The 13,832-nt window shown below is 39.0% G+C and overlaps 2 protein-coding genes across 2 annotated transcripts; both read left to right on the top strand.

Annotated features, from left to right (window-relative positions):
* The first annotated feature begins 79 nt into the window (after positions 1 to 79).
* On the top strand, positions 80 to 7,632 carry gckr (glucokinase (hexokinase 4) regulator). Its single transcript, XM_057343109.1, has 19 exons — positions 80 to 91; positions 229 to 366; positions 426 to 530; positions 622 to 690; positions 971 to 1,044; positions 1,126 to 1,192; positions 1,689 to 1,742; positions 1,922 to 2,016; positions 2,147 to 2,252; positions 3,348 to 3,466; positions 3,552 to 3,650; positions 3,784 to 3,881; positions 4,025 to 4,101; positions 4,464 to 4,560; positions 4,634 to 4,766; positions 4,879 to 4,972; positions 5,084 to 5,227; positions 6,105 to 6,239; positions 7,356 to 7,632. Exons 1-19 carry the CDS (start codon positions 80 to 82, stop codon positions 7,494 to 7,496), a joined length of 1,857 nt encoding a protein of 618 aa, XP_057199092.1. The 3' UTR covers positions 7,497 to 7,632.
* Positions 7,633 to 7,744: 112 nt separating this feature from the next.
* si:ch73-340m8.2 (tyrosine-protein kinase SRK2) lies at positions 7,745 to 13,280 on the top strand. Its single transcript, XM_057344179.1, has 9 exons — positions 7,745 to 8,132; positions 10,178 to 10,299; positions 10,378 to 10,544; positions 10,619 to 10,778; positions 11,280 to 11,432; positions 11,538 to 11,593; positions 11,685 to 11,835; positions 11,913 to 12,044; positions 12,131 to 13,280. Exons 1-9 carry the CDS (start codon positions 7,822 to 7,824, stop codon positions 12,316 to 12,318), a joined length of 1,440 nt encoding a protein of 479 aa, XP_057200162.1. The 5' UTR covers positions 7,745 to 7,821; the 3' UTR covers positions 12,319 to 13,280.
* Positions 13,281 to 13,832: the final 552 nt, after the last annotated feature.

Raw genomic sequence — 13,832 nt, 5'->3', positions numbered from 1 at the left:
AGTGCTTTGTTTATTGCTCTCTGTCTGCTGTCACAAGATCAGATTCAGAAACACGAGTCCTAACGCTGTGGTGATAAATATGGATCGCACTGTAAGTGAATTTAGCCGTGTTTTCATATCAGAAGTGCTTCAGCTGATAATAGAGCAACAAACCTTCTTTCCTCGTAATTAAATGAGCTCGAGACTGATGCGGTTCATCTTAAGTGCTTGTGTTTCTGTCTGTCGTAGCGGCCGTTTTACGAGCTCTCTCTGCCGGTCACAGAGAAATGCAATCCCATCAGCAGAGATATCGACAGAGCAGACGCCAAACACATGCTGCAAATCCTGAAAACATGTGATGCTGAGATCTTTAAGAATGACGATCAGGTCTGTCTTACAGAGTTTATACAGAATCTGTATGTTTTCGTTACGGTCGCACTCATAAGGGTTTGCAAATGCTGACTTGTGTGTTTTTTGACAAGGGAATATACAGTTCACCCATCATCCACACTATGGTGGATGTTGCCAAGAAGGTTGAAATGATGCTGAGGGTCAGTCACATGTAACTAAACGCCTGTTTTGATCAGTACCTCTTTCTCTTTACTTCTCTTTATTTTAATTTAACCTGATTTGTTTCTGCAGGAGCCAGACGAGAGTTTGATTGTATTAAGTGGCTGCGGAACGTCAGGTCGCATTGCATTTCTATTGGCGGTAATGAGTTTAAGAAAGAATGATTGATTTTTCTTTCCAAAGTTTCAACCTGTTGTTCTCTAATAATGTCTGAAAACACATTAAAAAAACTTACATTTATGCATTCGGTAAAAACCTTACAGTGCATCAAGGCTATACGTTTTCTTCTGGATTTGTTTTCTTTGGGAATCAAGATGGGAAATATTACATTAACTTGAAATTAAAAGCATTTGAAAAAATTAGTTGTAGTCTCAACCACTGATCTGACCTCTTTCTCACGTTCATATGTTTCATACATCAGACGTCCTTTAATCAGATGTTGACTGACCAGCAGCACACACAGATCTATTCCTACATCATAGCGGGAGGTGACAGGTGAGTAACCCGTCTGTCTGTCTGATGTCTGAGATCAGACTCCGCATGACTCTGCAGTATCACAACGGTCTGTTTTTAAAGGGCCCTGCTCACATCACAGGAGGCTCCAGAGGACAGACCGCTGCTGGGAGCTCGCATGCTGGATGAGGTGAATGAAAGACAAACAACACAGCAGCTTTACCATAGTACAGTAGTCAATCTGTCAATCAGTAGTTTTACCATCCTATAGAGAGACATTAAGAGCTGACTGGTGTGCTTGACTGTCCAGATGTCCCTCACATTAAAATTGAGTGCTCTGGGTGGTTGCTATGGGCCGACTAAGGTCTTCTGAGTTTTATACATAAAGAGAAAGAAAAAGAACATTCTCTCATCATGTATTCGTTTCTAACCTGTATGACTTCAGCAGAACACAAAAAAAGATATGTTGGTTGACTTCCGTTGTCATTCCATTGACACAAAACAACTGCAACATTTCACAAAATATGTTCTTTTGTGTTCCACAGATGAAAGAGTCATGTACAGATTCTTAATGACATGAACTATCCCTTTAATATGTTTAAAATACTATGTCTGTCTATACATAAATGTCCAAATGATTTAAAGCTAATATGTATTTTCTATTGTTTTTTACTTACTAAAAACAGGTTTGCGCAGGAAAGAAGCGTGTTCTGTTTATGGGAATATCCTGTGGCATGTCGGTATGGATGAAACTATTCCTTTTCTATCAATATAGTCATCAATTCAATCAAAATAAACTCATTTATTGAAATATTATTTAAAATATCCCCTGTCGCTTGAGCCAAACCTGCCAACATTTCTCAAAACATTTTTTTATTAAAGCCACCTGCAAGTAACCTGTGATGTTGTTCTGTCACAGGCACCGTTTGTTGCTGGGCAACTGGATCTTTGTCTGAAGCATTTAGACGTTTTTACCCCAGTGCTTCTGGGATTTAATCCTGTACATATGGCGAGGTAGCAGTAGATGCCCCTCTCTCTCTCTGTCTCTCTCTCTCTCTCTCTGTTACAAATGCTTAGAATTTCCATTTCCATTGAGCTTTCATCAGTAAAAATCTAATACTGATGGGAATTCTTCTGTTGACAGGAATGAGCCAATGCAGGACTGTTCATTTCATTTTAAAGAGGTTGCAGAGAGGATGGCCACAGAACAGGAACAAGGCAAAGCCTTCATTATAAATCCTATAGTGGGGGTAAGAACAATTGTATCTATAGTAACAAAACACAGATTTTCAAAACCCATATAACAAGTAACTGCCTAGCAACATGCTTATAACTCAGAACACCTTAGCATGATTTTAGTAACACATCGAGAACACCAACCGCACAGTAATCAACAACATCCCGAACACTTAGAACACCATAGCAACCACACAGTTATACCTAATCAGCAACATACAGAACACCTTAGCAACACCGTGGTAACACCCTAGCAAAACACTTACAGTAGAACAGCATAGGAACCACACAATAATACTTAATCAACAACATCTAGAACACTTTAGCACTATAGCAACACCCTAACAAAACACTTAGAAAACCATTGCAAATGCACAGTCATACCTAATCAGCAACATCTAGAACACCTTAGCAACACCAAAGCAACACCCTAAACACTTAAAACAGCATAGCAACCACACAATCAGCAGCATCTAGAACACCGTAGCAACATCCTAACTAAACACTTAGAACACCATAGCAAATGCATACCTAATCAGCATCATCTAGAAAACCTTAGCAACACCATAGCAACATCCTAGCAAAACACGTAGAAGAGCATAGCAACCGCACAATAATGCCTAACCAACAACATCCAGAACACCTTAGCAACAGCACAGGAACACCTCAGCAAAATACCTTAGCAAATGCTTAGGAGCACCAAAACATTACACAAATACTTGAAATACCAAAGCAACACCTGGCAGCCACCTGAAGATCTTGGTTACACCTAGAAGTGCACAAACAACCAGCTTAAAGCACACAGCAATGCCCATATCAACCACCCAGAACAACCCATTAAAGTGCCATTTTTGCCAAGCAGCACTCTCAAAAATAAAAGAGTTCTTTACAGTTTTAGTCAAAAGTTTTCTTTCTTTCCACTACAAAGAAACTTTTGTGCATTAGAGAGCTTCACTGGACGTTAAAGGTCTTTATGGAACCATGCAGGGAACCTTTATTTTTAGAAGCGCTGTGTTCACATTTCTAGTTTATTTACTGATTTACCTTGAGTGTCACAAGGAGATTCGATTTCAGCCACGGCATCTGACGCGGCGTGTCTCTCCTCACAGCCCGAAGCCATCAGTGGATCTTCCAGGATGAAAGGAGGCAGCGCTACCAAAATAATTCTGGAAGCTGTTCTTCTGGCTGGACACGAAGCCATCTTCAGAGAAAAGACAATATCACCAGAGTAAGACGTTCACCGTCTCTACTTCCACATCATTTTCACACTTTTCCACTGAGAGTAATTTAATATAATTACACCTGTCATTCAGATGCCTGTCCTCCTGGATCACAGCGAGCGAGAGGATTTATGAAAACACCTACTCACACGCTGATGAACTCACGGCTCTTGTTCAGAAAGCTGGAGAGAGGTGCAAAAGTCATTCAGAATCTCAGCTGCACATTTTCAAAAGAGAAAAATGTATTTTTCATTTTAGGTTTCATCAGAAACAAGAGCAGCATACGGAGTCACTAAAAGATTTTGTGATGTAAATGTTTTTATAGTCTTGGGAAGAATGGACATGTGTATTATCTTGGCTGGCGAACTCTTGGCATTATTGGCATGATTGATGCCAGTGAATGTATGCCAACATTTGGAGCAGGTGCTGTTCACCGTCTCATTCACCATTTTTGTTTTATATTAAGCAACATTTCTTCATAAAATGGTTTGATTTATTTATGTGTACAAGGCTTAAATGCGCTGATAAATGTGCGAGACTTACATGTTGTTATTTAATTCATTCAGATTTTGGTGACGTCAGGGGTTTTATCAACAATGGTTTCAAAGAAATGACAAATAAAGAGGGAGATCTGTCATCTATGGTGAGCTCAAGGTCAATGCTTTAACAAAATTAAATCAGTAGATCTTTTGAATCGAATTTATTTGATGTGAACACAAAGGTCATGAACATTTCTCATCGAGACCAAATTATATAATTGTATAGTTTTATATTTTTAGCCGTTTTATTAAAAACATTTGAGACTGAGAATACCTGAGAACAGCGTCATATAAATTCTGTTTTGTTTTCATCAGCCAAATGTCTGACATCAGAGTAAACAACAACACATTCTACCGAACCGCCTGCACCTCTGTCTTTCAAAACCTTGTTTTCGTCCACATCATATTCAATAGGGCATCCACCTCGATTTAGATGCGATACATTTCAACATTTCTCTCTCTCCAGGGGCCAGAGTTTGTTATTGGTCACCAGGATTTTGTGGACACCGTCTTACCCGTCCTAAATCAAAATGACATGATCGTATTCTTGTTTACAGTGAAAGGTAAATCAATACAAACTGCTTGAATTTAAACACATTTCACAAGACAGATAAACAGGAATATTTGTCTTTGAAGATGACCTTCATGAGATGACAGCGCTGGCCAATCAGGTGAAGCGAAAGACGTCGAATCTGCATGCTGTCGCTCATGACCTTGAGACGCTTCACATTCCTGTGAGTAAAACGAGAAGAGCACGTCTAGCCCGAAGGCAAAAACTCCTTAACGGCATTACCTTAAACTCTCAAATAATGTTGTTTACGTAATCAGATCATATTTGAAACAGAGGAAAACAAATGTATAGGTCTATAAACTATCTACAGAATGCACATGTTTCAGAAAAGAATGTGCGACGTGTTTGAGACGGTCCTGAAGATGACATGGTCTTTTTCCTCAGATGATGAGATCGCAGTGATGGTAAGCCATTTGTTTGCATTGTGTATAGTTTACATAACTGCACGGTAATACTGAAATATATGAGCTGCGTGACAGGAATATTAGCGTTATGTTTTTATTCCATAGAAGCAGAAATGGGAGCTTTCAACCAAATGCTGTCTGAATGCACTCAGCACTGGAGCTCATGTACTGAAGGGAAAAGTCTACATGAATTTCATGATAGACCTCCGAGTGACGAACAGTAAACTGTACAGAAGAGCCGTCAACATTTTACAGGTACCAGACATCACGAATATTTTAAAGAAACAAAGAAGTTTAACTACTTTTTTATCTTAAACTTGAATTTTAAATCTTAAAAGATGAGAATTATTTGTTAAACCAAAGAACCAGCAAAGACATTTTATATGATCAATTGTTTTATTAGTGGTGCTTGTTTTAAACGGCACACCCTAGCAACAACTTAGCAACCGTACAGCACAATGCAGCATCTTACAGTAACACTTTAGCAACATCCTGTCAAACACCCACATCATCCTACACTGCAAAAATACATTCCTTGAATTTCTTACTCAGCGTTTTTGTTTTCCAGTACATATATCCAAAAAATCAACACCCATTTGCTTGAGAGGCAAAATGACTTAAGATATTATGGCTTGTTTTCTGATAAAATATAAAAATGAAGCATATTAGTTAAAAGCAGAAAAATATCTTCTAATGGGTCTTGCATTAGGTTCTTTATTCAGGACTTAATTCAAGGGAATTTTTCTTATCCCGTTGGCAGGTATTTTTCTCGTTTTAGGCATAAACTCAGTTGTACATAAAACAAGACACAATATCAAGGATATTAATATTAACAAGATGCGCCACTGCCGTAACGATGAATGCGAGGAATGCAACGCTAAATATAACTTCTAGTTAAACGAGCCAACCGTCAATCGATAAAGAGTAGCTTCTTAAGTAAATAAATGTATCCTGATTCAAGAATTTTTCGATTTGTACTGGACAACAAGACCAAACTACAAAGTAAGAGATACATTTTTTACATTGTACCATTGTGTGGTTTGTAATTGATATACAAATCTTATATGACCCCTGTGTATTGTTTAAGTTGTTTTTTTCTATGATGTACTATATTTGACTGTCTCATTTCCAGCGCTTCACAGGCCGCTCCAAACCCGAGTGTGAAAGTGCTCTGCTGAGAGCGATCTACAGCACAGATGACGTGAGTGAGGAGATGACCTCAGCAGACGTCAGGACACACACCGAGCTGGCCAACAGACGGGATCGAGTGAGAATTCATTACCTTCTTCTGAACATCTGTAGAGTCACCCATGAGCATTAAAAAACATAACGCAACAATTATTCAATGTGGATTAAAAACACAAATTCTGTTTTAATGCACTCCTAATGCAAACACTCAAAACGAAACCAAACACAAACACTTCCCTCAGGGGAGGGAAGTCCAATAATAAATAATATTCCAAAACGGTAGGCAAGACTATGTTAGGGAAACTAGGACGACAGGGAAACCTCACTGGATGAATACGCCATGGCAAGACGAAGGTACAACAGTATAAGCCGGCACTGGACAGAGGGAAACTGGGACAAGATATAGGGGAACACTAACGAGGGTAGATGACAAGGGCAAGGTGGGAAGAATTAACACCAAAGGGAAGATGACACGGGGCAGGTGAAGGGAATGAACACTAAGCGGGATAATGAAGGGGAAACAAGGAGGCGGGGCCACAGCACGACACAAGGAGACACCTGGCGTATTGTCAAAACATACAGCCACGCGTCTCCACACAAGACATGGTACTGTCATGATCCTGTCCACCAAACTAGAAAACTCTGGACAGGAGGGACAGGATCATGACAGTTGTATTATAACATTTATTTCAGTTAATATGGGGTTTCCACAGATTAATTATATACTGCATGTTGGCTTTTTTTAATAAAACCATTTTCTTAAGGGGACAGACACCCAAAAAGGAAAATTCTGTTATCATTTACTCACCCTACAGTTGTTCCAAACCTGTAAAAAATTCTTTGTTCTGCTGAACACAGAGAAAGATATTCGGAAGAATGATTATAACAGTTCTTGGCCACCACTGACAGCACACATATAGTAGGAAAAATGACAACGGTAGTCAAAAGTGCCCCAGAACTGTTTGCTGTCCCACATTCTTCAAAATATCTTCTTTTGTGTTCAACAGAACCAAAAAAATATATTTCCTACTATTGTAGACCTAATTGTCATTATTGGGTGAACTGTTCCTTTAAGGATTAGCTCTAAGCATCCTGTAATTAAACTGAACATTACAAACTCAATATAATTTGTTGGTACCCTGTTGTTGTTTATACGGCCACCCATGATCGAATCTGCATGTGTCTTTGCTGGCAGGTGGTCCCGGCCGCTCTGGTGATGATACACCGAGGCTGCAGTCTCACTGAAGCGAAGCATCATTTAGATTCTCACGCTGTGATTCGGGACGCTGTGACGTCCTGCGTCCTCTCCCCTGTGAACACTGCAGACATGAAATAACCCGTTTTCATTGCCACAACGAAGTCATGGTTTTAAAACACAATGCTGTAATTGTCTTAAAACTCAATTCTGTGCAACTCATTATTGGTGTGGGCGATAAAAAAGCTTTGCACGCTATGAGCTTTTGACAGAGGTTAAATAAACACAGCTTGATTTACACCCGGGGAGTTCCAGTCATTTTTCTTTTATCGAGGACTTCCTTGACCTATTGACAGTCATTTTTAGAAACCGGTCGAGCAGCTGTGAGTTTTGCAGTGCCGTGAGCGAGTTACAGCGCTGTACCATCCTTTTAGCTTTGTAGACACAGAGGATATGTAGGGTAAACATGGGGAACTCTGTGAGCACCTGTAAGCCCCGCTGCCCGGATTGCTGCCTGGATTGCTGTCCGTGTTGCTGCCAAATTAAGAATGAGAAGCCGACCATCAAACGTAAAACATGCACCTCAATCTACAACTACGCCTCTCGCACAACACTGGATCTAGAACTGAAGAAAGGTGATATTCTAGAAATTATGGGAGAGAACGAGTACTGGCTTTACGTGAGGAGACGCACAGCAAAGGGTAAAGGCATCATTCAGGAAGAGGGCTATGTGCCCATAAATTTTGTCAAACCTGTGGATAGCTTGGAGGCCCAGCCGTAAGTCCTTGAATTTGTTTTAATCGAGTAACATTTATTTGCTTGATGCACAGGCTAATGGAGCTAACTCATGCCGTGAATTACCGAAACTGGAATGCACCTGACTTTCTGGTTTGACAAGTCACAAGAGTTTTGCTCGGGTTGCCACAGTGCCACTGACATTCTGAAGAATTTACACTGTGTTTTTCGGAAAACTGTTTAAGGAACGGGGTCTGGGTTTTCCTGATGATGATCCGATTCATACCGATACATCTGCTGATGGAATCTGACAAAAAATAAATAATATCCCGGGGCCGGTTTCCAGGGATTATTTTACCAGGACTAGGCCTTAGTTAAATTAGGATATTTAAGTAGTTTTTTTACAAAACGTGCATTATACAAACAAACATTACTTGTGTGCATTTTGAGACAAAACAATAGCACTCATGTATTTTAAGATGCGTCAGTGCAAGTTGCTTTCAGTTTGGACAGCTCTAACGTTTATTTTAGTCTAGGATTTAAATTAATCCCTTTCTGGGAAGCCCCCTGGTTATATTTCAACCCCAAAATCGAAAGGAAGATATATAAAGATCATTAACATTTTTATAACCCTGACAATAAATACATGTTAGGGTCTCTTGCAGAAATCAACCAGTGTTATTACAAATACCATGTTAAAACTATGATAACTGTAACATTCAATGTTTGCTTGCTTTAACTCATGAAAATAAGTTCACTTAAATTCAATTTATTTTTTATAAGTTATAACATCTCAGCACTTGATTTTTGATTGAATTTGAAATGACCTGTAAAGCCAATTTGTAGCCTACTTGAAACTTTAACGCAAAAACTTTTGCAGTGTGTTTACCATGATTTTACTATACTAAGTAAAACCACGGTTATTTTTCACCATTAGATTCATCCATTCATTGAGCTATAATTTATTTCTTCCCTTTTTTTTAAGTGCAATGAAATCAGCTTGACGCAATTTCAACTTCTTTAATCATATACAGTAAAAGTTATAACAATATAAAAATAAATTGAAAACTTACACTGAATTAGCTGTAAAGGCAATTTCATTGTACTTAAAAATTTAAAGTCGGCATGAAATAAAAAATGATCATTCTACTTGTTTTACACAGCGGTGAAGTATTTATCCGTGCACATCGTTATTTTTTTAAATTTCATTCACGCTTGTAATCTTTAATCAAAAACGTTAACCTCATCCCCCTCTGGAAACGACCTCTATTCACTTCTGGTCACGAGGAATGGCGCGAGGGAGGGGCTGCAGTGACTGACAGATCACAACCTGGCGTTCAAATCTTTCATCGTTTAAAGGGGTCATATGGCACGAACACGTGTTTTTCTGTGTCTTTGGTGTGTTATAAGTTGCCCATGCGTGTATTAGACACGTAAAATTGCATAAATGAAAGTGTCGGAACAACAGATGTATTCTATGTAAAAGCGAATGCTCATCCAGACCTGCCTGAAACGCCTCGTGTATCCACACCCCCACAAATCTACGTCAGTTGGTGGTTTGATTTGACTAAGACCGCCCAAATGTATACGCAAGTAAGGTGGGCGTACCTGTCAGTACAATTGAAGAGGAACCTGATGTTCCAAATATGGTAAGAGGCGTTACATTTCCCTCACACGAAATCATAGCACACCTCGCTTTTCATAGCCATGAGCTTTGTTAAAAACTGCGCGTTTCAGAGAGGCGGAGCAAAGAGATACAAACATGTACGGTATGTGGAAAATACAGCGTTTTTGAACCTTAAACCGTGTATACAAATTGCATTACATCTAAAACAAACCATAATATTCGTTTCAGCCATTTCATATGACCCCTTTAACCATCCAATCAGTTGTCGGTGGAGGAAATCAAGTCCCGCCTTACATTTTTTTCTCATTTCAGAAGTCGTTTCACTCGGGTATACATCACGATATGGAAAAAAGACCACCACTACTTCCATTTCATGCCGACTTTAAGGCAGCAGACAGTTTTTAACAGTGCAATCCAAAATACGATGTTAAAAAACCTAAAAAAATCAATTGATTTGCAGATGGTATTTTGAGGACGTTAAGAGGCGCATTCAGGCTAAGAGATGTTTGATGAGACCACAGAACAATGAAGGCACGTTCCTCGTGTGGAAGTCAGAAGAGAACGATCACTATTACCTGTCAGGTACATAATTCATACAACAACAGCCAAAATAACTCTATATAACATGTATAACATCTGACCCTGCATTTCATTTAAAAGTGAAGAACAGCCCCCATGCACGACATTACAAGATCAAGCAGGGAGAACACAACAAGGACTTTTTCCTCATTCAACACACGACTTTCAAGACCTTGCCCGAGTTGATCGAATTTTATTCTAAAAGCCAGAACGGACTCTGTGTGAAGCTCAACCAACCCTGCGTGAAGGTCGGTATATCGATCCGTATAACAGCTCACGTTTTTCCAGCGAACATACACAGTGTATATGTTTTCTCTTCTAGCTGGATCAGCCCACTCCCCCCACGCTTTCTTTTCAATTAGATCGAGAGATCGACAAAAAATCACTGACCAAAATAAAGAAGCTAGGCAGCGGAGAATTTGCAGATGTGTGGCAGGGCAAATGGAACGGGACAACGGATGTGGCCATCAAGGAATTCAAGGGTAATACTGTGTAAACTCATACGATACAGTAGAAGAAAATTCAACTTCAACATTGCTCTTTCAGAAATATTTGCACATATTTTTCATGGACAGGGTACGAAATAAGAATGGGTTTTTTAAACACTGAATGAAATTTGGAGACTACTTTCTACTTTATTATGTACTATACTTGAAGTATACATAATAAAAAGAACTATAAGTATACTTCATGTAGCAAGTATACAAAATCAGTGTACTTGCAAGTGTACTATACAATCTCAGTATTACTTGAGTTGACACAAACCTTTTCGTTCATAAAAGTAGAGTCTTTAAGTGTAACAGTACACAAACTTATAGTTTAATATTATATTTTATTTTCTCAAATAGTAGGCTACTTTTAAAAGTAATGAGAGCAAAATAAAGCTTGTTTATAAAAGATGCCCACGACGAAGTTCAACTCTGTTCATGATATACTGCGAAATCTTTTGTGATCCGGTCATATTTTCTGTACCACTTTTCTAGAGGTCAGTCCAAATATCAGAACAGAGATTGAAATCATGATGAACCTGCGACACGAGCGTTTGCTGCAGCTTTACGCCATCTGTACGACCGTTAAGCCCTTCTGTATCGTCACAGAACTCATGAACAACAGCAGCTTAAAGAATTTTCTCATGGGTAAGACGAGCACCGCCAACTGTAAATAACATTTGAGCATTCTGTTAAAGTGATAGCAAAAAAACACAGTTTGAAACACAATGACACGTTTCTGTCTTTCCTCAGAACACAGAGAGAAACAAGATATAGAGTTATCTCTCATGATGGACTTCGCTATCCAGGTCATTGATTTCTTACAAGATTTTAGAAAAGCAAATACAATGTGAAATGTACATTGGTATACCAGCTTTCTCCTTTTCTTAAATACCGCAGATCACAGAAGGAATGATTTACCTCGAAGATAAAATAGTTCACCGAGATCTAAGAGCCGACAACATTCTGCTGACCAACATGCAGTCCTGCAAAATAGCCGATTTTGGCCTCGCCCAATTTGTTCTCACAGGAAACCGCAGACTCTCATCGGGTGAGATATTTGACCTTGCCTTAAACACAAATAAAAAAAGAAAAAAAAGAAATATAACAACTCTTCTTGACCAACAGATGACCGCGTCCCTGTGAAATGGATGGCTCCAGAGATATTCGAGGACGAGAACTACACAAGCAAGAGTGACGTCTGGTCTTTCGGGATCCTGCTTACTGAAATCGTCACGTATGGAGATGAGCCATACCCTGGTAAGCACAACCTAAACTTTAACGTGATGATGATTCTGGGTGGAGGATTCACTTTAACAACAAGCTGCTGTGTTGTGCAAACTCAGGTCAGGACAAACTGACGTGTATCCAAGGCATTCAGAGAGGAAAGAGGATGGCGCGACCGGCCGGCTGTCCTGAAGCACTTTATGACATTATGCTGCAATGCTGGAGGACAAATCCTACGGAGAGACCCACGTTTACAGAGCTACAGGAGAAACTCGTGGCTCTCATCCACGTTTTACAACTCGAGTGAACATTAATGAGACACTTTAAAATATATCTTATATCTAACCAATGTGCATCCACTTACAGTAAATAAAAGGAAAGTCCGTCCAAAAATTATCAAATTCTTTCATCATTTATTCACCCTCACATCATTACAAACCTGTAGAACACAAAAGAAGGTATTTTGAAGAATGTTGAAAACCAAACAACATTCAACTGCATTGAATTCCATTGCATGACCACAAGCCCCCCCCATCCCCCCCCCCCGAGACATTTCTCAAAACATCTTCTTTTGTGTTACACTGAAGAAAGTGTCACATACAAGTTTTCAACCACATGAAGGTGAATAAATGATGACAATGTTTGTGATGAATCTAACAAAAAACGTACTAGGTTTCGTAAAATTTTACTCTGTTTAGACTGAGACATTCATCTCTTGAAGAAGCATTATAGTATTATAAACCGTGAAAAAAATTTCAGGGATTATATTAAGATGAAATTCATAAAGCACAGTTTCTATATTCTCTGGAAAACATGATGTATTCCATTTCTGACTGATGTAACCTGTGAGCAACGCTGCTAAACTTGTATGATCTTCTGCCCCGAACCTTCATCTGAACGTTCGGTGGTCACAATGTGATACATGTAATGTTTTATCATGTGCAATCTATTAACTAATGTAAAAGTCTTTTTACGCTCTAAAAAAATCCTTGTATTGTATTCTTTAAAATGTAAATGTGGCATTTTTATTTCAAGCGACTTTTGTACATTACAACAATGTTTGACCAGCGTTAAATATTCCTCAGTCATGTCACCAAGAACAAATACTTGAACATATTCTGATTCTGACAGGAACTTGTTGATGAATGTTTGACACCTGCAGGTGTGCTTTCAAACACAACGGGGCAGTACACCAAGAATGAAGAGAAAGACATTGTGTCGTCGATGCTAATCTAGATTAAATGTTATGTTTAAAGTATACACTGTTGTTGAACATACATATTCATAGCATTAACTAATAGTCACACTAGATTAAAGTGATGCTACTGATGCAGGGTGACCTCAATCCTCTTAACCGGCTAAAGATACTCCTACTGCGAAAGCAAGAAGATTACGATGACGCAAGGACTGTTCGGCCTGCTCGACTCTGTTGCTGTTTTTTACGCCTAAGTGTATTTATTTGCAGATCAATTCACAGACCGACAGCGAATGACAAAACCTAGTATGTTCAACTATGAGTCATGAGTTCCATTTAAAAAAGTATAAAAGCAAATGTACAAAAGTTATTATTCTGGGTAGTTTCCAGGGTGTTTCTAAGGTCATTATTCTTGACCCACAAGGTTTGAGATGGCAAAATTGACAATCCTCAAAATACTGAATGGAGCGCTAAAGGTAGGGCACCAATTTATAGAGATTCTTGCGTAGCAATTTTAAGGTAAACATTTGAATGGAAACAGTAGATAGTTATAATAACTCAACCGGTTTAATGGGATATTTTAAGGAAGCTCTGGGCTATGTGAGAACCGAGCTTATCGTCACAGT

Source organism: Triplophysa rosa, linkage group LG10, assembly GCF_024868665.1.
Source record: "Triplophysa rosa linkage group LG10, Trosa_1v2, whole genome shotgun sequence".
NCBI classification, from domain to species: Eukaryota; Metazoa; Chordata; class Actinopteri; order Cypriniformes; family Nemacheilidae; genus Triplophysa; species Triplophysa rosa.
This window is presented reverse-complemented; position numbering and strand designations above follow the sequence as displayed.

Excerpts from the sequence above, each read along its gene's own strand:
- gckr (XM_057343109.1), top strand. Across the intron at positions 3,467-3,551 it reads GAAAAGACAATATCACCAGA|ATGCCTGTCCTCCTGGATCA; the intron begins GTAAGACGTTCA and ends CCTGTCATTCAG. Across the intron at positions 6,240-7,355 it reads TGGCCAACAGACGGGATCGA|GTGGTCCCGGCCGCTCTGGT; the intron begins GTGAGAATTCAT and ends CTTTGCTGGCAG.
- si:ch73-340m8.2 (XM_057344179.1), top strand. The coding sequence starts at position 7,822 with ATGGGGAACTCTGTGAGCACCTGTAAGCCCCGCTGCCCGGATTGCTGC. Across the intron at positions 11,836-11,912 it reads AAACCGCAGACTCTCATCGG|ATGACCGCGTCCCTGTGAAA; the intron begins GTGAGATATTTG and ends CTTGACCAACAG. Across the intron at positions 12,045-12,130 it reads TGGAGATGAGCCATACCCTG|GTCAGGACAAACTGACGTGT; the intron begins GTAAGCACAACC and ends GTGCAAACTCAG.